We start from the raw sequence: 26556 nt of genomic DNA, 5'->3' as shown, positions 1-26556 counted from the left end.
GAGAATTGCTGTGTAACCAAATGAAGAGAACACTAATTGAGAGCAGGTCCCAGGGAAACGTCCAAGCCTCTCTCCCAATTTCTGGCCAATAAAAGGAAAAGAGAAAGGGGGGGGGGGGGGGGGAAGAAACAAAAAGAAGAAAGAAAAGAATGGTCTTGCTGCGTTTTGGAGCAGTACAGATACGCAGCTGAAGTTGCATACGAGTTTGAGATAATTAAACAGGTTGCACAGATTCCAGCTCTTAGTAAGGGTCACAATTTTGGGCAAAGTGCTCAGATCTCTTCTGTCAATATTAATGTTTTCCTTCTCTTTATGGACGCTCTCTACATTCAGAAAATAGTCAGGTCCATCAGATGAGGCAGATTTTCAGAGTAAAGGCAAAATTCTGGATTTGGGAGCAGAATCCCTGAGCCCGTGCATTAATATTTGGGTTTGGGAGCTGCGTATGGGAGTCACGACCTGTAATTTAATGTCTAAAACAATTTCTTCCCGTGAGTGGCGTCATTTCTCTTCTTGTCCCTGCAATTCTGGGAGTTACTGGGGGTGACAGAAGCCTCAGCTGCTTCTCATCACTGTCACCTTGCACCAGCAGCCCTGTGCTGCTTTCCTAAAGCTGCAGCCCTGAAATCACCACGATGTTGGAGAGCTGCAGAGGAGAGCAGGCTGGGATGAAGGTGGGCTCTGTGTGGCTGCAGCCACATTGTCCCAAGGCCCGTGCAGAGGCTCTCAGGATGGGGAGGAACACCTTCCATTAAGCCACGCTTTGTGTTCAAAGCCCTCTCTGCATGTTATGTCTGTAGTTGCTCAAACTGAGCTCTTCAGACCTCTTCCCTGCAGCCAGGCTCCTGTTCTGAGCATATCAAGGCAGCCTGTTTTTAATTTAACCTTTCCTTTTTGAGTGGATTTGTCTTGAAAGTCATGAAAAGGCCGGGCTCCCAAGCTGCTCTGCCTCTTCAAGAGCTGCAGGAAGGTAAGTGTGTGTTTTTTTAAGCTGCACCAAATTTATCCCTAATGCAGCTTACCAAAATAAAGCCAACATCAGCGCTGCTACGGCAGCCTTTCCAATGACCCCTTAGGTCAAATAAATGTATGTTTCCTATGCAAAATTTCCCCACGACACCTTCAAATGATCTGAAGAGTTCAAATAATGGCAATTGACATTTGTGTAGGCACAGCCCTTGAGTGCAACATAATAAATCATGTGTGTTTGTATACATGTACTGGGGAGTGGAAGGGGGGGGGAGTATGTGTATCACCCACCACTGGAATGGCTTGAAACTCTTTAACCCTGCAGAAATAGTTTTATTTGATTGCAGAAACAACAAACCAGCTCCACAGCAGCACGGCTATTTGCTCTCGCAGAGCTGTGCCTCTGGAGGAGATGTGAATTATTTCAGGTTGCAGGCTGGGATGCTGCACACACCTCACGGTGCTTGGGGGGATGTGAGGATGCAGCACTGAGAAGCAGCTCTGGTCTGTACCCCCATGGAAAGGGAAGCAGGCAGTGAGCAAAGCAGGACTAAATGGGATTCTGGGGCTGCTCCCAGGGCTGGGGGTGTTGGTCTGGGAAAACCCTGCTGTGGGGAACTGTAAAAATGGATCCAAGTGGGGAAAAAACAGGAGCAAAGAGGCCACCTTGCCACCAGTGGCTGCTGAGGGTGTGAGGTGCCCGGCATGTACATCTGGCATAGAAAATCACAGAAGAGTTAATGTGAAAATCCCAGATGGTTGAGAATGCAGTGCAGAGAGGTTCTGTTCTGTGGGATCACTTTCTCTGGGGAGCTTTCCCACAGACAGAGCATTCCTGCCTCTGCTTTTGGTTTTGGAGTTAGGCCCAGAGGGAGGTGAAATCTGAGACCCGATCTGGCCCAAGTACCACACTTTAATCTTCCAGATCTTCTTTAGAAATAATAATAAATCCACACAAACATCACTGATGAGCAAAGCCCCAGCCATTGCAGAGAAGCAATCCCAGCTTATGAAACGGGCAGGCAAGCAGCTTACCCACCCCTGGCTGTGCTCCCTGCACCAACTTGGCCATGTGGCCCCTTTCCATCCTGCTACTAATGTATTTCCTTACTCATTTGCTCCTCAGAGAAACTTGTCAACCAGTTGTATTTTCAACTCTCCAGCTGAAACCCGGGCCTGATGTGAGGATTGGCAATGGAAGGGATGCTGCAGCACAATTTTGATTTTATCTCCCCACCCCGTGGTGGGAGGAGTTCAGCTTTCAGCTCAGCCCCCTCCCGGCACTGTTGCAGGCACCTATATATGTGTGTGTGTATATGCATATAAATGTGCATAAATATCTCACAAGTGTGTGATGAGAGCACTGTGCCTTCCGTGCACACATAGCACAACGTGTGCGTGTGGTTGGTGCGCGCACTGCCTGCCTGCACTGACCTTAAAGCAGAAATCCCACCTATAGGTGCAGCATGCAGCACGCAGACCCTCCGGCAGCCCCACGTGTGAGCTTTGACTAAACGCATCCAACCGATGCTGCATCCATACAGAATCACAGAACGATTCCGTTTACAAGGGACATTTAAATCAGATCCAGCTCAATTTTAACTGCTTTCACGGCATTCTAAGCGCTGTTTTCTTAAAGAAAAGCAGTGGGTCGGGGCCGGGGGCCGCCCGCACCCCGCACTGCCGTCCCTGCGCCCAGCCCCGCATCCTCGCACTTCCACCCAGCGGCCGCGGAGCGGAGACGGCAGAGCTGGAAAAGTCGGGCGCTCCGAACTGCAGCCTCGTTGTCACCCGACGGTCGCCTTTTCTATTCTTTTAAAGGTTTTTCTGGCTTTTTTTCTTTTTTCTTTTTTAGATTTTTTTTTCCCCCTCATCTATTTACCGTTTACCAGCTCATCCATATGGAAGACGTGGCTTACACTTCCTGGAGAACTGTACTTTTAGGACTAATTGATTCTGGTAATTAATTTGTTCTACCTGCTGGATCAGATGGAAACGCTGTCCGTGTGCCCAAGGATTAGCACTTGCCTTTCTAACATCTTTCTTAATTATCTAATAGCATGGGTTGTGCGAATTCTGGCTCTATTAGAACACTTTTACTATTAACGGTAGTGATTGGAATTGTGATGACAACTCGATTTCAACAAATTAGAGCTTAAAATCAGGAGATGAAGGAGAAGTGCCTTCTTTTAATTTCCCCGAGTTTAACATCAATAATTAGAGCAATTTTCTGAGATGCGAAGCGAAATTATCTCGGCTATGATGTGGTGTATCACCCTCATTTTAGCAAATTGACTCCGGGGAAATGAATGTTACAGATTAGGGGGGGTGGGGGGGAACACAAACAGAGGAAAGACCGAGGGGGGGTTGGGGGGGGGGGGTTGGATGTTGGCAGAACACGGAGTGGGGAATGGATGGGAACAAAACCCGCTGGGGTAACAAGTGGAACAACACACGTTGTGTGCGTGGGGACCGGTTAGGAGCGGAGCAGGGCACAGGTCGGGAAAGCGCAACTCATTTCTTATTATTTTTTTTTTTTTCCCCTTAAGTTTTGGCGCTTCAAGACAAACGGAGAACAAAACCAAAAGCTTTCGGAAGCCGCCCCCGGCCCGGCGCTGGGGAAGGGGCTGATGAGGGTGGGGGAAAACTGCTCGGAAGCGGAGCCGTTCCGCGTTTCCTCCGCGCCGCCCCCGCCCGCCCGTTTCGCCATTGGCTCTCGGAGCGCTGCCGGCCCCGCGCCTCAAAGCCGCGCATCGCCCCGCGCATCCCGCAGCTCCGCGTCCCCCGGCTCTCCCCGTTTTCCCTTCTGTCTGGGAGAATCGGGTTGTTTTTTTTTTTTTTAATGTCCCTTCTTATTGTTAATATCGCTTTGTTATTATTATTATTTATTAGCGCTCTTATTTATCGTTCCTCTTATTTCCCTTTCCATCTCCTCTCCCGGGACGCGCAGCCGGCCGTCCTTTCTCCTCCGGCCCCCAGCCCCGCTCTCTCCGTTCCCCGCAATCCGACGCGGGGCTCTCCGAGATGAACCTCAACTTCACCTCGCCGGTTCACCCGGTCCCCGCGCCCCGACCCACCTCCTTCTTCATCGAGGACATCCTGCTGCACAAGCCCAAGCCCCTGCGGGAGGTTCCAGCCGAGCACTTCGCCGGCTCCTTGGCCTCCCGCGTCCCGCTCTTGGACTATGGCTACCCCCTGATGCACGCCCCGACGCTGCTGGCTCCACACCCGCACCCGGCCCTGCACAAACCGGAGCACCATCACCACCACCACCCCTACTTCCTCACCACCTCGGGTAAGTGCGGGGCTTTGCGGGTGCAGCCCGAGATGGAGAAAGGCTCCTCAGCCTCGCGCAGGGTGTGGGTTTGCGTTTTGGAGCTTCGGGTCCCTGCCTTGCCGAGCCCTCGGCTTCGTCAGAGGGGATCGGAGATCTCAACCAGCCGAGATTTTGAGCCCAGCGACCCCAGGCTTTCCCTCTCCCCTTCTGCCCGTTTATTTCGTTTTGAACTCTTTTTATATTATGGTTCTGGAATGGGACCGGGTTTCACTTTTCCACGTCCATCAGCAGCGCTGGGGCCGTGCCGGACCGTCCCGGGGCGGGGGGAGACACCGCGCCCGTCCGTCCCCACGAACCCTTCCCAGGGCCGCTTCCTTCAAAGTTGCTCCTCGGGAGGCCGAAGTTTCTCTTCGTGTGGCCGCTCTCCCACTGCCTTCACTTCCCTCGGCTTTTCTCCCGTCTCTTGGGTGCATTTCGTTGGCTTTAATTGCTCTGAGGGTGATCGCTCCGTTTCCCCAGCACCTGCTGGGGAGGGTTCGGATGGGGTGTTTTCAGAGAAAAAAAAAAAAAAAAAAAAAAAAAAGTGAATAAAATAGAAATAAAGCAAAATAAAAAGAAAACAAAATAAAAACAAAGATTTCGAAAACGGAAAAAAAAAAAAACCCAAAACAAAAAAACCCAAAACGACCCATATATATCCAGGGGGGCAACGGCACGGGGAAAGCTCACGCAGAGCCGCTGCTGCCCGGCTCCGGTTGGCCGCAGCCCGGCTCCCCGCCGTGTGTCCCCGCAGGAGTGCCGGTGCCGGCTCTGTTCCCGCACCACGCTCACGCCGAGCTGCCCGGCAAGCACTGCCGCCGTCGCAAAGCCCGCACCGTCTTCTCCGACTCGCAGCTCTCCGGTTTGGAGAAACGCTTCGAGATCCAGCGTTATCTCTCCACGCCAGAACGGGTGGAGTTGGCCACGGCGCTCAGCCTCTCCGAGACGCAGGTACGGGGCCGCCGGGCTCCGTGCAGCCTCCTCCTCTTTGCTATACCTTTTTCTTTCCCGATTTTTCTTTTCTTCTTCTTCTTCTTTTTTTTTTTTTTTTTTTTTTTTTTTTGTTTTTTTTTTTTGTTTTACATTTTTCTTGATTTTTTTTTCTTCTCTTTTCTTTTCTTTTTTTTTTTTCTTTCTCCTCCAGGTGAAAACCTGGTTCCAGAACCGGCGGATGAAACACAAAAAACAGCTGCGGAAAAGCCAGGACGACCCAAAACACGAGGAGAACCGCGAGCAAAGCTCCCCCGAGCCGGACCTTCCTGAGCCGGCCGCAGCTGAGCCCCGAAAAATCCCCCCCGGCTCCTTCCTGCTGCAGGACCCCGAGGACGAGGTGGACATCCTGGAGGACGGGGATATCCTCGCCGCCCCGCACCGCCTTTAGGAGCTCTTAGGGCAGCGTTGAGCATCCCTACAGCTCTCCCCCAAGCCCGCGTTCTGCCGGGGTGCTAAGGTTTGGTGTCGGTACGGAGGGAAACAAAATCCCCCGGGTTCCTTTCGCCCCTTTGGCTTCATCCCAGCATCACCCCAAGCCTGAACTTTGCTTGGAAATCCAGCGAGGGAGAGCCAAACAAAAACAAATAGAACCAAACCAACCAACGAGCAGTTTCCTGTAAGTTCTCCCTTCCCTTTGAAACATCGGACTTTTCTCTATTCCCCGAAGTCCCCTCGGTTTTCAATAAAGGTGTTCCGTGTCTGGGTGGTGTGGTTACTGAACGGGTGCGCTGAGAGCGGCCGATGGGGCGGGGGGCATCGCTCAGCTGATTCCCATCTGGGAAAGGGGAGCAGCAGGAATAACCCCAGCCCTGCAGGGCTGCACGGAGAGAATCGCCCCGGCTGTTTGCAGCCGCGATTCCTCCGCAGCTCCAGGTGAGGGAAACCTGCAGGCTTCCCCTGCACGACTTTCGCTCTCGTTTGCTCTCCTCTTGCAACAGCCTCTGAGCTCCGCGCTGCAGCCGCCATCCGCGCTCGTTTCTCCTTTCCCTTTCTGCCGGGAAACGGGTTTAATTCCCAGGTAACTGAAGATTTATTCTTTCATTTTCCCTCGGATGAGTTGCGCCGGGGCACAGTGGGGGCTCCGCGTGTGCCGGGCTGCCCTCAGCACAGCCCTGGGGCAGAGGTTCTCTCTTCACTACTCCTTATTTTTTTATCTTTAATCTCTTAACGAGAAAGAGATGCGGGCTTTTTTTTTTTTGTGCCGCCGGCACTTCATGCGGTATTTTGGATCACAGGCCGTGCGGGTTTGTGCAGGGAAACTGTGACCCTGGTTAATACATGGAATAGAGGCTGACACACCTGCGTGCTTCCTTCCTCCCCGTGAATTTCCCTTGGTGGTTTTTCCATGTAAAATAATAAAGGAGGGGGAAAAATAACACTCAGCTTTCGGGATGGATAATAGCTAGGTGTCTTTTGCCTTGTATTTAGAAATAATTCAGATGGCTGTTTTTATCTATCTGCAAATGCACTGCGGTGCCACGCATCTCCGTCACACTTCAAAGAATGCAGCAGCTCCACCTGAGCGCTTTCCCCCCGCAGCCCTTAAAGCTTCGGATTCGGATGTGTTTATCCATCAAATGCTTGGAGATGAGCGATGGAAACACCTTCAGTTTAGTGGGAAAGAATTTAGGACGAGAGGGGTGAAAGAAATCCTCCGAAATTGCATCTGAATGGAAAAAAAGAGAAAAAAACCTGTTTCTGTACATTTGCGTGCGGTTCGTGGTGCAAAGAACAGTTCGTTAGCTGCTGTTGCTGCTCAATGAAGACACTGACAGCCATGGGAAAGGCATATAAAAATATTCGGATGGGGCAAGAACGCAAATTAAAAAGGCAGAGGGAGTTTCGGGGCACGCACAAGCGAAGGCAGCTTTGTCCTTTGGGTATTCGCACCAGTGCACCCAGCGCCCCAAAGTCGCTGCTTATCTCCTTTGCAGGGTCGGGGCGCGCGTTTCTCAACGTGCTCAGGCTGATGAAATGAAAACGTCCTCATCTCGAACCCTCCTCTTTCTTCCCCGCTATAACTAACGTTATAACCGCGCCTTGAAATCAAATCGCGTTTAAAACCAAAGCCGCTCCTTGCTAATAACCTCAGCCGCAAATCCGTACAAAACACGAACCGGCCGAGCCCGGGGAAATCGCCGTCCCGTGCGGGATGCGCACCGAGACCTGCAGATAATGGGGCGTTTGGGTACAAAAACGGGCTGAGATCGAGGCAGAGAAAGGAAAGGGTCAGAGCGAAGCAGCTCCTTGCAGACTGGCTGCAGCACTGCGATGGGATGCGGCATCTGAACGGCGTGGGTGAGAGTTTGGGAAGAGGTCACGGTGCGCTCGGGGAGGGGAGGCGGTCCTGGGAAGAAGGCAGCGCTGCGGAGCCGCCGTGTGTTCCTGTTGCTGAGGTTTGCTCCCAGGATCAGTGAAAAGAGGTTGTGCTCCTGTCCTATTCAGTGAGCACTGCGGGTTTTGCCCTGCCATGCCTTTGTGCCCCCCGAGGGTAGGAAGGAGGCTGTTTGGAAGTGGCTTTTTTTCTTTCTTTTTTTCTTTCACACATTACATTCTTGCTTGGGAAATGCCGGGTGGAAAGGCTTGCAGGAAATAATCGATCTTGGTGGTTCTCCTGTATTGCAAGATATTGACTGCTGTCTTGATTTTTAACACAGGATTCTTCTGTGTGTTTGTTTCTTAAATGAAATTGTTCCCTGTTAATCTAATTTACACTAAAGTGCTTAATGCTTGTGGTTGTTGTCATTAAACACAATGTAGATTGATCTATAAAATCTCCCCATTAACGTTTGTTTTATGTTCAACATTTCTCCCTCTGCTGCTTGTAACTTCTAAGGGAAGCTTTCCCAAGCCAGTTTTTTTCAGTCCATGTTCTGATCACACACATAATCAGGTATGTGGGCTGGATGGAGAATTATTTACCAAATCTTGCTGTGAAGCACAGGTGGTCTCAGTCACTCAGTGTATCAAAACCTGTGGCAGCACCCAGCGAGCGACCCAGGCACAGTGAGAGCAGTGTGAATTCCTTTTTACAACCTCCCCTCCTTCCTTCTCTCTGCTGGGCAATGTGCAGCATGATTTCTTTCCATTGGCAACACGAAGCTTCTGCAGGTGGTCCAGAAGAGGGCTGGGGGGGGGGGGGGGGTGAGCAGGATGCTGACCACAGCACTGCGAGCACAAAGCATTGCAGCCTCTTGAACTGATGGCGAGTTTGCTCCTCCTCTCCAGTCGCAGTAACAAACAGCATCACCCTAATTAACTGCAGGTTCCTGCTGGGATGGTCTTACTCAGCTTAGAGGTGGCTTATTTCTGTCTTGGATTTGTCTTGTTTCTGTACCATAATAAGCTTAGATGAAGCACCTGTAGCTCCACTGCTGCAACTGCTGTGGGGTGACAACAGCTGCCGATGTGCTCCGTGTTGCTGCAGCAGTAGCAATGTGTCGCACCTGGTGGGAAAGGCAGGTGGATATAGAGAGTATGATTAAGAGAGGGAAGGGTGAGCTCAGCAAGAACTGCAGTGTCCTTTCAGTCTGCAGGGTCTTTCAAGGCAGAAGTTGGTTTTAATTCTCTGATAGATGTTTCCAGGAGCAAATGCAGGCTGTCCAAATTCTGTGCTCCCCTTTGTTTGGCTTTTGCTGAGACAGCTCACCCGGCTCTCCTGAAGACTCCATGTTCTCCACCGTTGTGCAGCACAGTGGCTTTGCTGTCACTGCTGCAACAAGCCCTGAATTGCTCCTAGTGACACACAAAGCAGCTCCATGGTGTTACCTGCAGCTGCCCCATTACACGAAGCTCTTGCTGAGCTGCTGGATGCTTCTTTAGCACCTCCTCTGTCCAGGTTTTTGGCTCAGCATCACTTCTGCTCAAAGCAGGCTCTTGTGTAAGGCAGGCTGCTTTACCTCACCCTTGCCAGCTGTCACCAGAGGAGATTCCCTGTGTTCACCCATCACTGTGACTTTGTGCTTCTAGAGCTGTTCCTCCCACCATGGGGGCAGCCACCAAAACCAGTCCTTTCTTCACACCCCTGCCTCTTCTTGTGCACCTCCCAGCCTCCTTGTAAAGCCTGGAGCTCCCCTGAGCCCTTGCAGGGCCTCCCATAATTCAGAGAAGAGGGGGAACAAGGGAATCCAGAATTGCCTTTTATTGCAACCTTCATCTCAGAGTGATGTGTTTCGGAGAACAGACCCAAAAGCTCAGAAAGCTCAGACTTTTGTTTTCAGAAGGCTGACAGGTGATGCTACCCAGGGGTCTCTCATTTGGTATAGATATCACGAAAGCTTTGAATGATTCCACCCGTCAGAACTACCCAGTTTGCCTTCTTGACTTGAGGTGGAGTCAAATAATTGTTTTCTACACTTTCCCAATCTAAAACATTAAGGGATGGTGGCAAGTAGAAGAGGCCTGCCAAGTGAATGTTGAGAATTTCCACTGTATGGTGAACACAAATACACTTCTGCCCCTGTAAAGGCAGCCTGTGCTCGTGGTGAACAACACCAGGCTTTGCAAATAGCTGTGCTGCAGCCATGGGGCTACAGCAGGCAGGTTCTGCTCCAACTAAGTCTCTCTCTGAATACTTAATGCAAAATTCAAAGCCTATTTCTTATTTAAATTCCTCGCCTTCCTAATTTGAAAGACATTAAGTTTTGGCCTTTGCTTTTAAGCAGATGGATGCTCATCATTTACTTGTATGGTCTCTTTTTGTGCCACCATATCTGTTAGGTGCAGGAAGAATTTGCATTAGTATTGAGGTAGATCAAAAGATTTTCTTTGCACGTATGCTGCAAATAATGTCTTTTCCTGGAGGAAAAAAATACAGTGCTTTCCAAATGGTTTGTGAGATGATCATGATCAGACTTTAAAAAATATATACATATGTGTACACATGTATATATACACATATATATATATATATATATATCCCCCAAAAAAGCAGCATCATATAAATATGAACAGGTTTAGTATTTAAATATTTCTTCAAAGTTTGCTGTTTTATTTAAGAAAACAAAACCAAAACCCACACCACCTACCCACAAAGGTCATCCTAATTTATGGGAGCTCTAAGAGGTAGTGAGATGACAGACAGGGAGGAAGGTGATCAATTAAGACATTAAGCATTTTGCACCACATGGACGCATCTGCATGTCAGCCGAATAATAAGGCCATCAGCTCATTTTCAGGGAGCTGTTGCCTACTTCAACTCAATCCTCAGATCAAAGAGAAAATGTCTGCTTGCATTTTCTAATCAGAAAAGGGATGCTAATTTAGGTTCCTTAATGTGTGGTGGTAAGAGACTTCTTCAATTAACTGAATTCTATAGCTCAGAAAATAAAAAAAGGGGGATACAAAGGGAGTCAGGCTGGAAAGGCAGAAGTTCTCATTAAACCAAAGGTCCAATATTCATTACCTCCAGCATCTGGGGCTAAACACTAAACATGGAGATCATCAAAGGGGGTTTAATGGGTTAAATTGAGAATATAATCTAATTAAAATATTAGATACGGGTAAATAGCTCTTTGATATTCATCTGAAGGTTTCATTAAAATAGGTACTCGAGGTTTGTATTAAGGGGGGGATTATCACTTTTAAGCAGAAACAACACACTGAGGTTCTCTAACCAGAAATGATTCCAAGTGTTACTATTTAGTTAAAAAATGAAAGTAGAAAAGTAGGGAATGCATGGAACCAAGCAGCCTAGCTGGGTGGATTGTACCTCAGCACACAGGTGCCATCGAGGGGGGCCAAGTGCTGAAGATCCCAAAGGAGAGAAGGAAGTAGGCTGGGAAGGAAGAGGACAGTCCTGTCCCACAAGCTGCAAGGCAAATGTCCACAGCTGGACTTTGATATGCAAAACACTCCCTTCAACCTGACCTGCATTTCCCATATTCAAGGTGCTTCTTCTGCCAAGTTTCCCCCAAAGATGATGTACAACACAAATTTCTGCCTGCAAAGTCGAATCATAGAATTGCTCAGGTTGGAGAAGGCCTTCGAGTCCAAGCATAATTCAGAAAAGCACCTCAGCAAGGGAAAAAACCAGAAAACAGATGAGCACACTTAAAATGCTACCTATGTTACCATTTACTTCTTCAATATTTAGTAGAACTGATTCTAAAACTTTAAACTGAGGAAACTTCAAGCAATTTATATTTGAATGGAACGGCAAATCAGTGTGTGAATGTTATAGCTCATAATTAAACAGGTCCAATATTTTTGCCTTGCAGATATCCCTATCATTTTGAGATAATTATAAGATATGAAGGGTTCTGAAAGCAGCTACAACTTGCTTCTCCTTCTCGTGTCTGCTCTGTAAAGTTTCCAAAGGTGTAACTGGAGGTAAACTGTCTCTTTTTAAAGTTGATAGCAGAGCTCTTTCCTCTTTCACCTCTTCATCTGATTGCCTTGCTGTGAAAGGCTTCGGTTTAGGAATCTTCTTTGCATATTCCAGTGCCTAAAAACATGAAGATTGGGGAAAATGTGATTAAGAGAAAAGCTGTCCAACATTTCAAGAAAATGTGGTTGTTTCTTTGTTGAGTCAAATTAGAAGTTCCCCTAATTCCTGATCTTTTATTTTTGGCAGTGTTCCGCATCAGTTGTCTCAGCAGCAACTGCAAGAAGCCTCTGCTATAGGCAAAGTAATGCACCACAAGATTTGCTTCCTGACATTTACCACTGGAGGCTATCTTACATAAAGAAACATACTGGTTTTCCATTAAAAACATAAAGCAGCACTAGTCCAGTTGCTAAACATCACTTCTAATCTCATTAAGCTCTTGTTCTCAGCCATACATTGCAGGGTGTCCCATGGGTTAATGTGCCAAGGACAGAAACTGAGCATTCAAATGACAAATGTTAAGAAACCGATGTACTGAAAGGCCACAAATGATGAAAGAAGTGTTGGAATAAAGTCTTCTGAAGGAATCCAAAGCCCTTTTGACGTGTAGAGAGTGCAGTTTCACCTCTTTGTGGTTTACATGGTCTGAAAATGAATGCATGGAACTGAAGAATTCAACTGATAGTAAAATGAAAAACTTCTTTCTATGTGACAGTTGTCATTCGTCACCTCAGAGAAATATCTGCTCTGTTTTCAGCCCCTACCAGGGAGCTGCTGCAGACTGATCTGATAGAATACACACGATTTTCACAGCTTTATTACTTTCTGCAAGAGGGAGAAGGGACTCCCTTTGTTTGTTTGTGTATGCTATTGTCACACAGTCAGCTGTTGCACATTTAGGTTACTTCTGGAGGACAGTGAAGGCTAAAGTAATGTTGTATGGGCTTGAAAAATGAGGCCAATTACTGTAGCTATGCAACTGAAGTGCAAAGAGTTCTGATTGAGACTGACAGGCAGGTGGATAATAGACTAATAAGTGGATATCTGTGGTCCATCAGGAGAGTGCACTCAGCAGTAGCATGGCCTCTACCACTGATGTGAAGTTAAGAGTGTGCCGTGCTGGATAGTGTTCCTGTAGGGGTCTTGCTCTCCTTCATTTTTCATGCCTGCCTTTCTTTTTCTGTGTGTAAAGTCCAGAATCGTTCCCTGTGGACATTTGACAAGAACTCTGCCCTTACCTTCTGTCTTGACACTGATGATATGACCTGGGGCTTCGTAGGTAACCTCTGAACCAAAGCAATGTTTTTCATGTTGTGCTCCTTAATTCGCTGTGCATATTCCTTTTGTTGCTTTAACTTCTCCTTCTGACAAAAGAAACAAAGTGTATGATAAACATGGAGCCATCAGTGAAATACCTTTTTCCACTGGAGTCTTCTGTTTGTATCCCTGTTGCTATTTAAGCTGGCTGAGGTATTGATCATCCCTCAGCAGAACACAACAGGAAACCCTGATGAGTTTTTCAGTCATTCTTCACTTTTAAGAGCTTTTTCTTGGACAGTATTGAGGATAGAGCTCAACTGAAATGCAACATCTTTAGTCTAAATGCTTCAATGCATCAGTTCTGTTCTAAAATGGTTCTGCTAATATCTTCAGCTTTTGCAGAGACTTTCAAAACCTTGATTGGCTTTTGAGGCCCCGAATGACATTCATTTACTTAACTGATACTCTGTCTCTTTATGTTCCAGCAATTCATTATGCTCAAATTCAGCATTGTGTTCTACCTTGCCCCAGTTATCAGCCAATGTCAATGATTTCCTTTCATTGCAATAATACCACATCAGCACACCAGGCTCCACAAGCGTTATGGAGCTGTTAAGGACACACTGTGTCCCAGGCTCAGTCCATTCCAATCTGGGATCTCTAATCTCTCTCATTTATGGGAAGGCTGAGGAAATCATAGGAAATGACCCCAGAAGGACGATCATGTTATCATACTTGCTTCCTGCTGTCCTACAAGCTTTCTCTAGAAAAGGTCAAATAAAGCAACTGTTATCAGATTAATAGCCTCAAAGCATGGAGGATAGAGCTTGCAGCTCTTCAGATACATAGCTGCTAGCACAGGAAAACAGGTCAAATGATACCAACTGACACTTGCACCAAACCCTGTTTTCATTTCAACAGGGTAATAATGCCTGGCACTAGCTTAACAGTAAGTCAAGTTCACCCAGCTGTTTTCTTTTCATGTTTGCACTACTTATATCTTCTTTGACTTCCACTTTCAAGGTTAGGAAACACTGTCTATTACATTGGGAATGTCAGTGCAGCTCAGCCATGTGAGTATACGATGTCCAGCTACTCCTGTTGAACTAATGTCTGTTTCAGAGGGCTGAAAGGACCCACATTACAGTTATCTTTCCTTCCATTTGATATCTCTCTTTATGATCTTAAGCTAGAGCTAGAGTCACGCACACAGAGACAAACTCAAACTGTTTCTCAGTGAAAGCTTCTCTGTCGTTCTCCCCAGCCAAAGTTCACTTTGCTCAACTGAAAAGCAGAGTGTTAAGATGGGGGCCACTTACTTTTTCCTTGATTGCTTCATAGTCAGGTCCAAGGCCTCCAAGCTTTACATCGAGATTGATACAGGCTTTTGAGCTATATGGCTGCAAAACACACCTCAGTGACAGATTTTCCTTTATATATATACACATTGTTCCATTGATATAAAGCATAATTGAAACCAGTCTTGTAGTGGACACCAAACTCAACAGCAAGATTCAACTTGCAGTCACAATGTTACCTCTGCCATGTCTCATTTCAAGAATTCTAAGTGATCAAAACGACTGAGGTAACTGTGGAAATCAAATTATTCTGCGTTTCCTTTGAATCTGGGTGGGTAATTACCAATCATCCAAATTACAAAGCAATGCTTTCTCAGTCAAAAATGACATTTTGTGAGCTTTAAATGGGTGAAAGTGACCCATCTGACAGTTATCAGAACGAAATTGCAAAGAAACTTTTATAAGAGAAGCAGATAAAAATGCCTGACTTTGGTGGCAAAAAAAAAATTAGGCATCTATTATAGTAACCTTTCCTTGTTCTCAAACTGCAATGTAAAATTCTTGCTTGGCTGTTAAAAAATATATGTCTTGCAGCACAGGAAGTTCTACAAATGCACAGGGAAGACAAGTGATGCCATTTGAACCCTTTGAGACTTTATTACAGAGAATTTTTCAAGCTCTCTTTTGAGAAGGCTTGGTTAATTTTTTTAAGATTGAATGTATGTTAAGAAATTGTCAGGGAAAACTCATGATGGTCAGTCACACAGCAATGCAGAAAGAGTAAGAAATATCAGCATGTGAAAAAAATGTGCACACGTTCAAGTTAAACTCAACTGCAAAGAAACTAAACCCAAGCATTTAAACTTCTATTTGATGTGATGCTCGTATCAGCTGTTCCTTCTCTTCTGTGGTATGCCAACCTTTCACTTGAGGTGCTGTGAAGAGCTAATCATTTAGAGGTGAGTGAGCACTCTGTATTTTCAAAGCCAAAATGTGCATGCAATGAGTACGACTGCATTTGTTTATTACAAAAAAGCTCTGTGAGGCAGAGAGTTGTATTCTTGTGGCATTCCTCACACACAAAGTGTGAGAAAGCTACTGAAAATACAGGACCAAAACAATGTTTTGAACTCAGGGGATCAGAAAGGGAAGGAAATCTGCTCTTCAGTTCTGATTGTAGTCCAACTAATTCTTCTTAGAGGCATTCAAGCAGCAATACATGAATTGCCTGCTAGATGAAGCACATGAGTAATTACTCCAGCTTAGTTTGTCTGCCTTGAAATGTGGAGCTAACTTCTTAAACATTTAATTTGTCATGGATGCACAGGAATACCCCTATGCTGCTCCACTGCATCTGTGTAACTGGTTACAGTATGAAATCTGAACACGCAGGAAAAACAAAAGGAAGCAGGTTTTAATAAGGACCACAGTGGGATTGTCAGCAGACCTGTAATAATGTTTATGCTGTTAGCCTTACAAATCCTCTAAGTTTGGTCTTGTTCAGTTTGATTCCCTTGGAAACCAAGAGATTTGTGTTGGATAGCAAATGAGCATGACCAGGATAATGGTTTGTTCAGATCTGAAGCCTGGCTACCTGCTGCTTTATACAAACAGCTTTATTCTAAATCATTTTATCACTGGTTACCCAAAAGGACAAACACTGTTCTGTGTGTTCTTAGAGATAATCAAGTCTCAAAGTAATGGAGGGAGAGGTGGTGAACTACCTCGCTCTCTAGATTAGCATGATTTGGTCAGAAAAAAACACCAGTAAATGTCTTCATCTTCAGTGTCTGTTCCTACTTTTATTCCTTCTATCTTTATCCCTTCTACCTTTATTTTTAATGCTCTAAGCAAGCCATTGTACATTCATGTGTTTTCTCTCTGTAAGAATGAAAAAGTTCTCATTTCTCCTTCCCTTTTTTATTTTTAGAGAAAATCTTTAGATTACCAAGAAAAATAAAATATTAATCAGAGGAGAAAGTAGGAATGTACAGTTCTCTACATCTATTTGCTTACCTTCTTGCAGACTTTATGCTGTTTTTGCTTTTCTATTTGCATGAGATAGCCTTCAGAGTTGCTTCGACTTATTTTCACTTGATTTCCTTCACCTCTCTCTGGATCTACTTCTGAATCACTTTCTATGAGGGGTATTAGAGGTGGAAGTGGGCTGAACAAGTGCAAGTCATCAGCTTCTCTCAAACAAGACATTTCTTTGTGCTGTCGCTCCATGGTTTGTGGTAGCTGGAAGGCTGTACAAAAGGCTGCTGGTGAACTGTGAACAGAAGCTTGGGAAGGCCTCAAAAAAAGAAAAAAACATTATTTGTATACAGCAAATAGTATAATAAGTCATCTGTACGAAGAATGATCCTTGCTCACAGAAGCTAATGGGAACAAGAAAATGGACATGTGGGAATCTCACAGTGACTGACTTTGCTTGCATCCAAGTTCATAGAAACTGAGTCACATGAAGAGAAAAAAATCAGATGGGGAAATGTTCAGCCTTATGTAAAGCTAGCTTAAGTCAACAAAACCTGCCTTTAGAGGGCTTTGGATCATGCCTGCTGAGTATTGAAATAATTAATGCTTTGTCTGTCTGAAATTCTACATAGCTGATTTTAGGTTTTCAAGCTCTTTACCATGTCAGCACTGTCCAGTCTTTGTTTCCAGAACTTGTGCACAAAAATGATTAACTCCTACAGCAATCACCAAACTCTTAAAAATCAGCCAAAATGTGTCTGTCTATTCACGATGGCAAATAGGGACAACTTTCAAAACTTGTGTGACAGGCCAGAACTGGTGCTAGAATGACTCTACAGGGCAAGTTTTGATATAACTCTATGCAGGTAGTGCTAGACTTGAGTTTATGCACGGTATTCTTTGCCATCTGCTTTTCAAACTTCCCTCCTTAGCTTTTAGGGAAAAATGTTCAACTGTGGAAAATTCTGTGTGTAAGAGAGCATGAAGTCTAGAACTTCATACCCATAGAGAATCAACAGTTAGAATGAATCTGAAGTTAGTAGTAATCTATAGAGGTAGGTTTGAACCAAAGAATTTCATCTTTTGGACCTTAAAAAAACAAACAAACAAACAATTTTCTTTATCCAAGTGTTATCAGGACGTAGTTTCAGCACACATACTTACCATAAACTACTGGTGGCATAAATTTGTCTTTTGCAATCCTGAAGCAATACTTGATCCTTTGCCATTTCTTGATAGTTAGCATTAAAAGTAGATGAACTCTTCTTTTGATTTAAATGTGCTTGAGCACTGGCACTGCCATCTCTTGGGAAAAATGGCACAGTGGCGTGGTTGTATAAATGTTGCTGGCCATGTGCAAGTCCTTTTGGACGTTCATGCTGGCAATTCTTGTTGTTCTTGCTAGTACATGCTGAGAAATTAATTAAGCAAGTATCTGAATTTGCTGCTGTATAGGTGTCAGGGCCAACAGAAGGATTTGGGCACTTCTGCAGTGCATTGCTGTTGTCTTGTTCCACTGCCTGCAGAGGAGCAGTCTGAAATTCTGACATCTGGTGTTGCCTGTAGTGCCAAGACTTTGGTTTTGGTGGTCTTCCTGCCTGCTGATGGTTATCACTCCTTGAACAAGCCCTTCCCTCGAGATTCTGGTTGGACTTTACTTTGTTGCTTTGGGACCACTTGTTCTGGTGATCCTAAAACAGGTTATCAAAAGTGGAGTTGATTTCAGTGGTTGCTCTTTTATATGTTTATTATGATTGACAACATGCAAGTGCACAGATAATTTGCCTGTTACAATGCCCACAGTCTCAACCTGAAAGGAGTTACAGCAATGTTGTGTAGGGCTGAATGAATACCTGGGCGAAAATTAATGTTGAAAATGAACTTTTAGCATAAGGTGACATGTTAAAGGGTAAACATCTGTTTCCTAAGGTCCGGAATGGTAGGACAACAGTTTCACTTTGTGGTATTTGTAACGTTTTGGATTAAGGAAACACATCCTGATGGAAGGACCCTTAAAGAGACCTGGGTATAATTATGTAACCCTGACTCAGTCATTATGCTTGTGGCTATAACAGGTGATGGGCTGGCCAGACTTAATCCAAAATTTAAAAGAAGTATGCACCTCTATTGTGAACAGCACAATAAATGTCATTCAGGTGCTGAGGGACGATGCGTAATGCCACTTTAAAGCACTGCTTAGTGGTCTGAGACAAGTTCTGAAGCAGAGCACTGAAAAAAAAAGGGTTCTTACAGATGCAGAACATAGCTGAGAAACGATGCTCTGGTGAATACTGAGTGAGAGAACTTTATCTGAAGGAGGTGCAAAACCAGGTGCTCTTAAATAGACAGACTACTATTTTGAACCCTGTAGACAAGAGGTAGCTCACTGTCAGCCTCCTGGGGAAAACGTTTCAGAAATCAAATCAGCTCTTGTCTTTTAAAGTAAATTGCACCAAATTTCATAAAGATGGCTATATACACCCTGTTAGATTGATCCACAGCAGAAACAAACTTATGTCAATGATTTAAATGATTTCACTTCTAAACCAAGCACTCCTCCCTGCCTTGTGTCTTGAAAAACATTATCTAAATGGTAAGAAAAAAATTGAGAATTTAAGCACACCAGGGCTACTGTATTCAGCTAAACCAACACTCTCTAAAACTGGGGTTTATTCACTGCTTTCCAATTACAGCATCCCGTGTTGCCCATTTTGAGGAAAGGCATGGCTTTCCTTCTAGGTAATACACAAATCCATTCTCAGTCCATTTAATCTTTGTCAGCACTACAATCCTCCATTTCATCCTCCTGTCTCTCTAGGGTTCTTTTGTTAGCAACACTTGCAACTACTGCATAACGTATGCACTCAGAATAACTACTTAATGGTAGGTATTAAATCCACATACAGAGAAGCATGTTTTGGTGAAAGCTTTAGCACTGGGGAATCCTGACTCCTGGTGCCAAGATGATGATTTGTTAACTCGACCTCTGCTGCAATGATTAGCGCTCTGCCTTACTGTGCCAACGGTGGAAAGCATGAGCTACTGCCAAAATGAGACCAGGCCAATGTTTTCCCATTTAAATGGAATGAGGAGCCCTGTGAAATGCCTCTCATTCTGAAACTTCAAATTTAAAGCACGTCTCTTAATACAAACAGCAGCATAAAATCGTGTTTGCTCTTTATAAAAATTCAGCTTCAACTCTTAGGCGAACAGTGAGGAATTTGAACAGTCTGCTGAACTACTTCAAATTTAATGCAAGGACATTCACTAGGTTTGCTAACAATAATTCCAGTTAGTTTGAATTTCTGGTTCTGAAATCCTTGTTTTTTTCCCCACCGGTGATGACAACCTGGTCTCTTCACTGCTCCAAAGGCTATCCTGCCGTATTGGTTTGAAAGGCCAGTGTGAAATAGATCTATATGCTTCTGTGTATGCAGTAGGTTATTGCAGCTTCTACTTGTAATTTTACTCTTTATGGCCACCCCTTGATGTTTGCTGGGTGTTTATGGGACAAATAATGCAACAGCAGTTGAGTTCTAGCTCAGAATCCTCCCAACCGAGGAAATACAACAATATGCAGAGTAAGCAACATCCTTGTCACGATGTGCAGATTACACCTAAGAATTTAGTGTAATTAATTTGTACTCTCAAAGTAATGAGCTTACAGCTTGAAACAGTCAAACTTGCATGTTTTGGCAAATACATTTCTGAATTGAAATACAATTACTGTGTTCTATCAAAAAGGAACCTTGAGCCGCTGTGAATTCAGGTACCATTTGTCTTCGGGGTGCATTTTCATGTTTGGGTATGGCAAGGCACTCTGAACTGGCTCCTCATCAATAGTTTCAATATCTGCAACCTAAAAAAAATAGAATGTTTAAGGCCACATGCTAACATAGCCTAGTCAGAATAAAGGGTCTAAAAGTTTTGGAGGTGGATGAGAAACAACTTGACTCGTAGTGAAGCTCAAATAGTAAAGTTAGGTGTTATATAATAGATAACAAGAAAATGAAGGTTAAAAAAAAAAACAAACAAAAAGCAAGGGAAAAAAAATACACCATTAACAGTTGTAGGATAGCAGGGAGTATTCCTATACTTTTGGAGAGAAGAGAGGGAAAGAAAATTGCATTTTAGGAGTTGAGACACTGGGAGAACTAGAAAAAGGCAGGCGGGGTCTATTGCTGAGCTTTCAGATGAACTTGCTGCCCCAAATGTCTATGCAGATTCTTTTAGCTGTCACTAGATAAGTTAACAAATTGAAAGTTACCACACAGGTCTCCTGAACCGGGGATAGATGCAGCTTGGCAGTCAGCAAGAGGTTTTTGGTGGAACCGACTGCCTCACTGTACTGATGGTTTACTGGGCAGGTAAAGCATACTTCTACATTATCTCTTTGAAAGAGGAACAGGACATAACCTCTGCCAGCATTTTTTGTGAACTATTCTATTAATACCAATCAAATTGAGAAAATGATCAAATGAAATTGCATTTTGAGCATCATAAGCTGTGTAATGCCTATTCTGTTAAATTGAGGCCCATAATTGCTTCTCTACTGAAAAGATACAACAAAGACAGCAATCATGGCATGTCATTATCCCAGACTAGAAAACCGGCCTTTGCAGTGAGGACTTCAAAGGCTTGTGGTTCTCGAATTGCATTTGGCTGCTATTGTTGTAGCGCAGGCAATCTTGATTAGGTGTTTACACTGAGGTAAGGCGCAGTGCACAGAGAGTCTGAGTGCCTTGGTCTAGAGCCATTAAAAAATTGTACATTATGTTCCTTGCTTTGAAGTAAGGGGCTTGTAGGTAGGAAAGCAACTCATATTGAGTACAGCTGAGCTAGATTTGGCTGCTACTTCTCTCTGTCTGCCTCTCTCTCTCTCTCTCTTTCTCTCCCTCCCTGAAATTTATCATCAGGCAACACTGCAAAGAACTTGATGCTTTATAAAATGCTGTATAAATTAGGAAATATACGGATCAACAGACATTTATAGTATGTGTTGGTACATACAGCCTGCTGTCTGTATGCACAGAGGTAACATTGGTAAATTCTGCAAGAACAAGGCTGCAAATATTTTACGTGAAACTACATCAATTGAATAAACTTGTATGCAGTGCACTTATTTCAAGTGTCCACAACCATCATTTCCACAGTGCCTGATACCTAACAGCAGTTACACCAGTAAAAAAGCTTCAGAGTCCTTAAAAGCTCAACATAATCCAGTATAGGATAAAACTGCACTCAGAATGTGTTCCACGTTTCCAGAAGGCTGCACATGGTTTATTGGCTTCTCTTTGCAGAGAATAAAAATGCTGGTTTTGCATTTCTAATAGTTTTCCAGGTGAGGTGTCTGGCCTAATTGAGAAGACTTAATTGCTGAGTTGAGAATCACGAGCCTTGAGACAACGGACCAGCAACAAGATGCTCCTACCAGGCCTTCATGCACTCCTCCAACAAGATGAAGGAATGGATGCCCTGATTAAGAACAAGAAAGGTAAGTATTCCTTCCTGTGCGTTTAATCAATGAATATACAGATGTTATAATTAAAAAATATACAGGAAAGTTAGGCTAAGTGAGATTATTGCAACAGGAAGGTAAGAAATGGAAAATGCTTACCAATGTTGTAGGCTGACGGCTACCTCAGCAAGGTCATTTTGGCATTCAGTCCTGATTTTAGCAGTGCTGGGTTTGTTGTTGTTGTTGTTTTTTCCTACTACAAATCCTTCAGAAAGCATCTATGCTACAAAGTCCTGATCCCTGGCTCCAATACTTACATATGAATCATTTTAAGAATCCCCTATATAGTAAACATAATCATATCAATGCAACTTTAATTAGCAGCCATCTATGCTAATTATTTTTACCATCAAGTAAATTATAACTGAAAAAAACAAGTGCTTTTAACAGCTCTGAGAGAAAAGAGCGTGTCCACTGCTGCTTTCATTGTAATACAGTCGGCAGATGCCCTCTAGTGTTGTGTCAACCACTCATTAGCCACAAAAAAAAAACAACGTATCATAAGTTTCTAGCTTTGCAAGTGAATGATTTTCTGCCCTGTAACTCATAGAGTGATTCAGTGACTTCCATACTGTCATTATGCATAATGTGCAGCAAGTAAAAGCAACAGACTCTTGTATAATTGTTCATTAGGAACTGTTATTACATTTCCACTTAATCCTTAATGCAGTGTTTGACATTTCACAGTCAATCATAAGAAGGCCAAGCCCTTGCAACCCAATTACAACATATTACAAGTGCTTACTGATTGATTCCAAATAGCAGGTTTGGTCTGGGTGAGAAAGCAAGTAGGGTAATGGGTTGCCTGACCACTCAAATTCACATCTTTTCTGGATACTCCTAAATGTGTGACACTAAATAACAGTGCTAAGCCCTTGAAAGCAGTGTATTACCAAATTCATGTCAGCCAAGCTGAGGAAAATCTGATGCTCCTAAAAATAAGGTATGATGTAGAATCTATGGGAAAGAAGACAGCATTTCTTTCAGGAATATTGAAAGGTTGCCTCCATGACGATGCAGATGCTTCGTGGCCAGGAATATATGTAGCACCACTAGGTGAATCAGATTCTCATAGGAAATTGTTAAGTTCTAAGTTGCATGATAGCCTCATGCAAACCTGTACGACCATATACATACTCTATTTCAACAGCAGACTTTGGTTTATAGCAGTTAGAACTTGCCAAAGTTACCTACCTGCTCTTGAATAACTTCTTGCTTTTTGCCATGTAACTGAAGATAGGATTTGTTCTTGTCTGTACGCAATCCTAAAGTCCTCTTGTTTTTTTCCACAAAGTCTTTTTTTGCTCTTTGAGGTCGATCTTCTGGAATCCGAAGAGAAAAAGCACTGCTGTATGTACTAAGACTATCTTTGAAATAATAGCCATCTGAAGATTCATTCCCTCTGGTATGTAACCTAAAAGGTTCACTGGAGACGAAGGCATTTGGCTCATGAAAGCTCAGTAATTCTGTACCAAACTCAGACAATGACTCCTGAAACTTTGCCTCGTGTTGATTCTTTTCTCCTGAGGAGACACTGGAATGGAGGTAAAAGGAATCTTGGGGAAGGTCCACACTGCCTCCTTCAGCAACGTGGTGTGTTTTTTCTACTTCAGAAAATTCCACGGCTTCTTTTGTGTTCTTCCAGTTAGGATTGTACTTTAGGCTGAAATATTTGTCTGCAGGCTGCTGTTCCCTATTTAAAACAGAAATATAAAATTATCCATGTATAAATTGCATACATTCTACATTTCTCAGTGTACAATTTGAACCTGCAAGTGTTCTACAAACACAACCAACCACATCAGTTCAGTGCATGCAGTGGGGCCAACTGTGGGACCAGGACCAGGACAGTTTTATAAAACATGTTTGAGTATAAAATTTAGGCAGGACCTCCTTTTCATCTTTAATTTCCATTATCAGTGAATGATTAATCGGCCTAACATTCAGATCACTGTGGTAAACAACCTTGATCCTAAATCTGGCACGGATATTATAAGCACTAGCAGCATCAGCTAAAAGATAAAACAACTGCATCTTGTTGTTTCCATTCAGATGATGTCACCTACAAAACAGAGACTGCTTTGAAAAACAAAAATGATGTACATGCCAAGATTCCACTCTCAAATCTCAGCAGAACCAACGACTGCCTAAGCTGAATTCTCTTAACTGCAGCATAGCCAATCATATTAACGCTCCCACAAATCGTTTATTCCTTCTTTCTTAACTGGTTAAGTATATATCAATATTTCAAGAGGCTTCTAAGTAATAAAAAAATCTTTTTCTCTAGCAGTGCTTTTCATTTCAGGTAAGCATGATGGTATCCTGTATACTGGAAATGATTTACACCAGTGAAATTATTATTATTTGTAGTTGCCATACACTGCAGGTAAACAAAAATAGGTGGCTATATTTTGAAATGAATATAGAACTATTTGGTATAATTGTAATGATTCAAATAGCAGAGTATAATGCTAGAGAGTTCTATTGTGCTGAAATGTGTGCACAGCAGCTCAACAGGATTATGCAGGCCAGGTCACCGCACGGGAACAAAATGAGTGTGAAGAGCTCCTTCATCTCTAATCATCTGCAGACAAGAAGTGCACCTTTTATTCCTCCCCCCAACTTGATATAAAGGTTAGATGGACTCTGTACTCATCAACAAAAGTGTGGTACGTAGACAACAGATGCAGCATTTCCTCTTCAAATTCCGAGGTTAGTAATGGATGTAGAGAGGGGGGTTCATATGCATATGCTGTGATATTTGCTCTGGTTAATGGACTGTATTTGAGTACTTGCTAGGCTAAGTTCAAACAAAATAAAATCAAATTTCCATTTAATGAAGAGCCCCACATTCAGCATAGTATTCAGTCAAAAAAATTACTAAAAATTAGAGCATGTTTCTAGTACAATTAACATCATTTGCACTCACAATAAAATGTTCAGTAACTGGCCATTTTGCCTGTTGAGGACGTGAATAAAAGCATGCTATTAATCATTTAGTCTTCATTTGTTTGCCACTTTATTTTAAGTAGACAATTAAATTGAAACTGCACATTATTATTACTTGAGGTTTAATTTAATCCCCATAAACTTGAGAATTATTCCCAATTTACAGTGTTAAACCTTTCATGCATAAGACAGCAAATTTGATTTTATTTATGTAGCAAGTTAATGCTTTCCTAAAGAATGCTTAATGATGGTAACACTTAATTTTAGATTTATGCAGTTTTAAGAACAAAACTGTTTTATCAACCTATCAGCTTTTTCCTTTTCATTTTGTTACAGACAGTGACCTAGTTTGCTCAGCATGGATTTTTTTGCAGGAAATGAAAGGAGGATGTGTTTTCGCTGTGTTTTCTTTTCTTTCTCCCCAATCCTCTCTCCCATGTTCTCAAAAATGCCACACAAACCATTTGCCACTTCCTACCTTCCTGCTTGCCTGTTTTAGACAGAAATGAAAGGGTTTGCAGTATAAACATCTGTATGCAGTCTGTGAGGGATGTTTTCTCTCCATCTTAACCTCCTGCACTGGTGTTTTAGCCAACGTGATCGACAGCTGAGAAATGGGTATAATGATTATGAATGTGGATAAGACACAACAGTAGTTGTGCATATTACTTGGTCCTTGGGTGTCCATAATAGCACTTTGGTGATCTAAGTTGGTTTTGAAGAGGCAGTGTGTATCCCGAGGCTTTAAGGGGTTAGAACAACCACGCTCATCTACTGAAAACCTATGCCTTACCTTCCATCGCTCTCTTTCTTTCGTACTCTGTGTGTATACTGCACTGTGACATACTTAGCTCCTTCTTGCTCCTCTGAAATCACCTTCTCCAAGCTATCTTCTTCCTCTAAGCTGTCATTCTCCAGCTGCCCAGCACTCAGTCCTACCAGCTCGTCATTAGCACGAATCCATTGCTGGAGTTCTAACTGATACTGCCTTTCCAGAACAAGGCTTTCACAGTCGGAGTCCTGACAGTCACGCAGCTCTGAGCCAATGCTCCCTTCACTTGCAGGTGGCCTTTTCCAACTTGCAGAATGAAAGCTTGGTTGCGTGAGCTCACTCTGAGGGAAGCATTCATTACTCACGTGGAAAGTGTATGGAGAGGAAACTGTAACGTATTCCGTATCGGAGGCATTCATGCTGTGCTGGACACTGATGGTCTGCACCAACCCTGTGTTTGGAAAACAGGAAAGTGAACCAAAGAGGCCATACAGTCGGTGAAGATGTTTGTGCTAGTTAGGAGTTGGGGCAGTGATCTACAGTTAAAACATTTATCCTCACCCATGGCACGGGTGCTCCTTTAAGCGGTTAATACCAAGGAATGCGTGACTTTGTAATGAAATTTGCCTTAGAGTGATGTATTACTGGTAACAAAGCTAATCATGCACGAAACAGATCATGGAAAAGAAAGCAGAGCTAAAACAAAGCAAAACAAAGGCAAAGAGCCATCTGACAGCTGCAGAGCGGTACAAGAAGCGGTGCGTGCTCCCTTTACCCAACTCCTTAGGCTGGTGCAATGCAGTGAAAAGCACACGAACTCTTCTGGTTAATTTCCTTCCATTATGAGTGCATTAAAGCCTTCCTAAATCATCTGCAACCCTGGACCGGATACCGGAGTTAAGGGTGGGATGAGAGCAGCCCGTCTCCACGCTGCCCCCCCTCGCGGTCGCAGTGGGCTGGGCCGCGCCGTCGCTATGGTTACGGCGGAGGACGCGGCGCGGCAGCTACCAAGTGCTGGGCGGGGGGGGTGGGCAGCGCGGGAAATAAAATGAGCGTGCCCGGGGTGCGGACCCCAGGCTGGGGGAGCGAGAAGTCAGATCGTTCCCTGCAGTGAAATAAAAACACGTGAAAAGCCGACAGGTAGGCTGTGGTAAAATCAGGTTGGTTTATTAGAAC

The 26556-nt window shown here is 44.0% G+C and overlaps 2 protein-coding genes across 2 annotated transcripts; one reads left to right on the top strand and one right to left on the bottom strand.

Moving 5' to 3' along the window:
• Nucleotides 1–3993: 3993 nt before the first annotated feature.
• Nucleotides 3994–5666, top strand: BSX (brain specific homeobox; the record flags this gene model as incomplete). Its single annotated transcript, XM_079545749.1, has 3 exons — nt 3994–4264; nt 5040–5236; nt 5430–5666. 3 exons carry the CDS (start codon nt 3994–3996, stop codon nt 5664–5666), a joined length of 705 nt encoding a protein of 234 aa, XP_079401875.1.
• Nucleotides 5667–11519: 5853 nt separating this feature from the next.
• Nucleotides 11520–25945, bottom strand: JHY (junctional cadherin complex regulator; the record flags this gene model as incomplete). Its single annotated transcript, XM_079545872.1, has 9 exons — nt 11520–11723; nt 12845–12970; nt 14186–14266; nt 16181–16460; nt 17306–17832; nt 19890–20000; nt 22854–23352; nt 25402–25831; nt 25942–25945. 9 exons carry the CDS (start codon nt 25943–25945, stop codon nt 11520–11522), a joined length of 2262 nt encoding a protein of 753 aa, XP_079401998.1.
• Nucleotides 25946–26556: the final 611 nt, after the last annotated feature.

Source organism: Tetrao urogallus (assembly GCF_951394365.1).
Source record: "Tetrao urogallus genome assembly, chromosome: 22".
In the NCBI taxonomy this organism is placed as follows: Eukaryota; Metazoa; Chordata; class Aves; order Galliformes; family Phasianidae; genus Tetrao; species Tetrao urogallus.
This window is presented reverse-complemented; position numbering and strand designations above follow the sequence as displayed.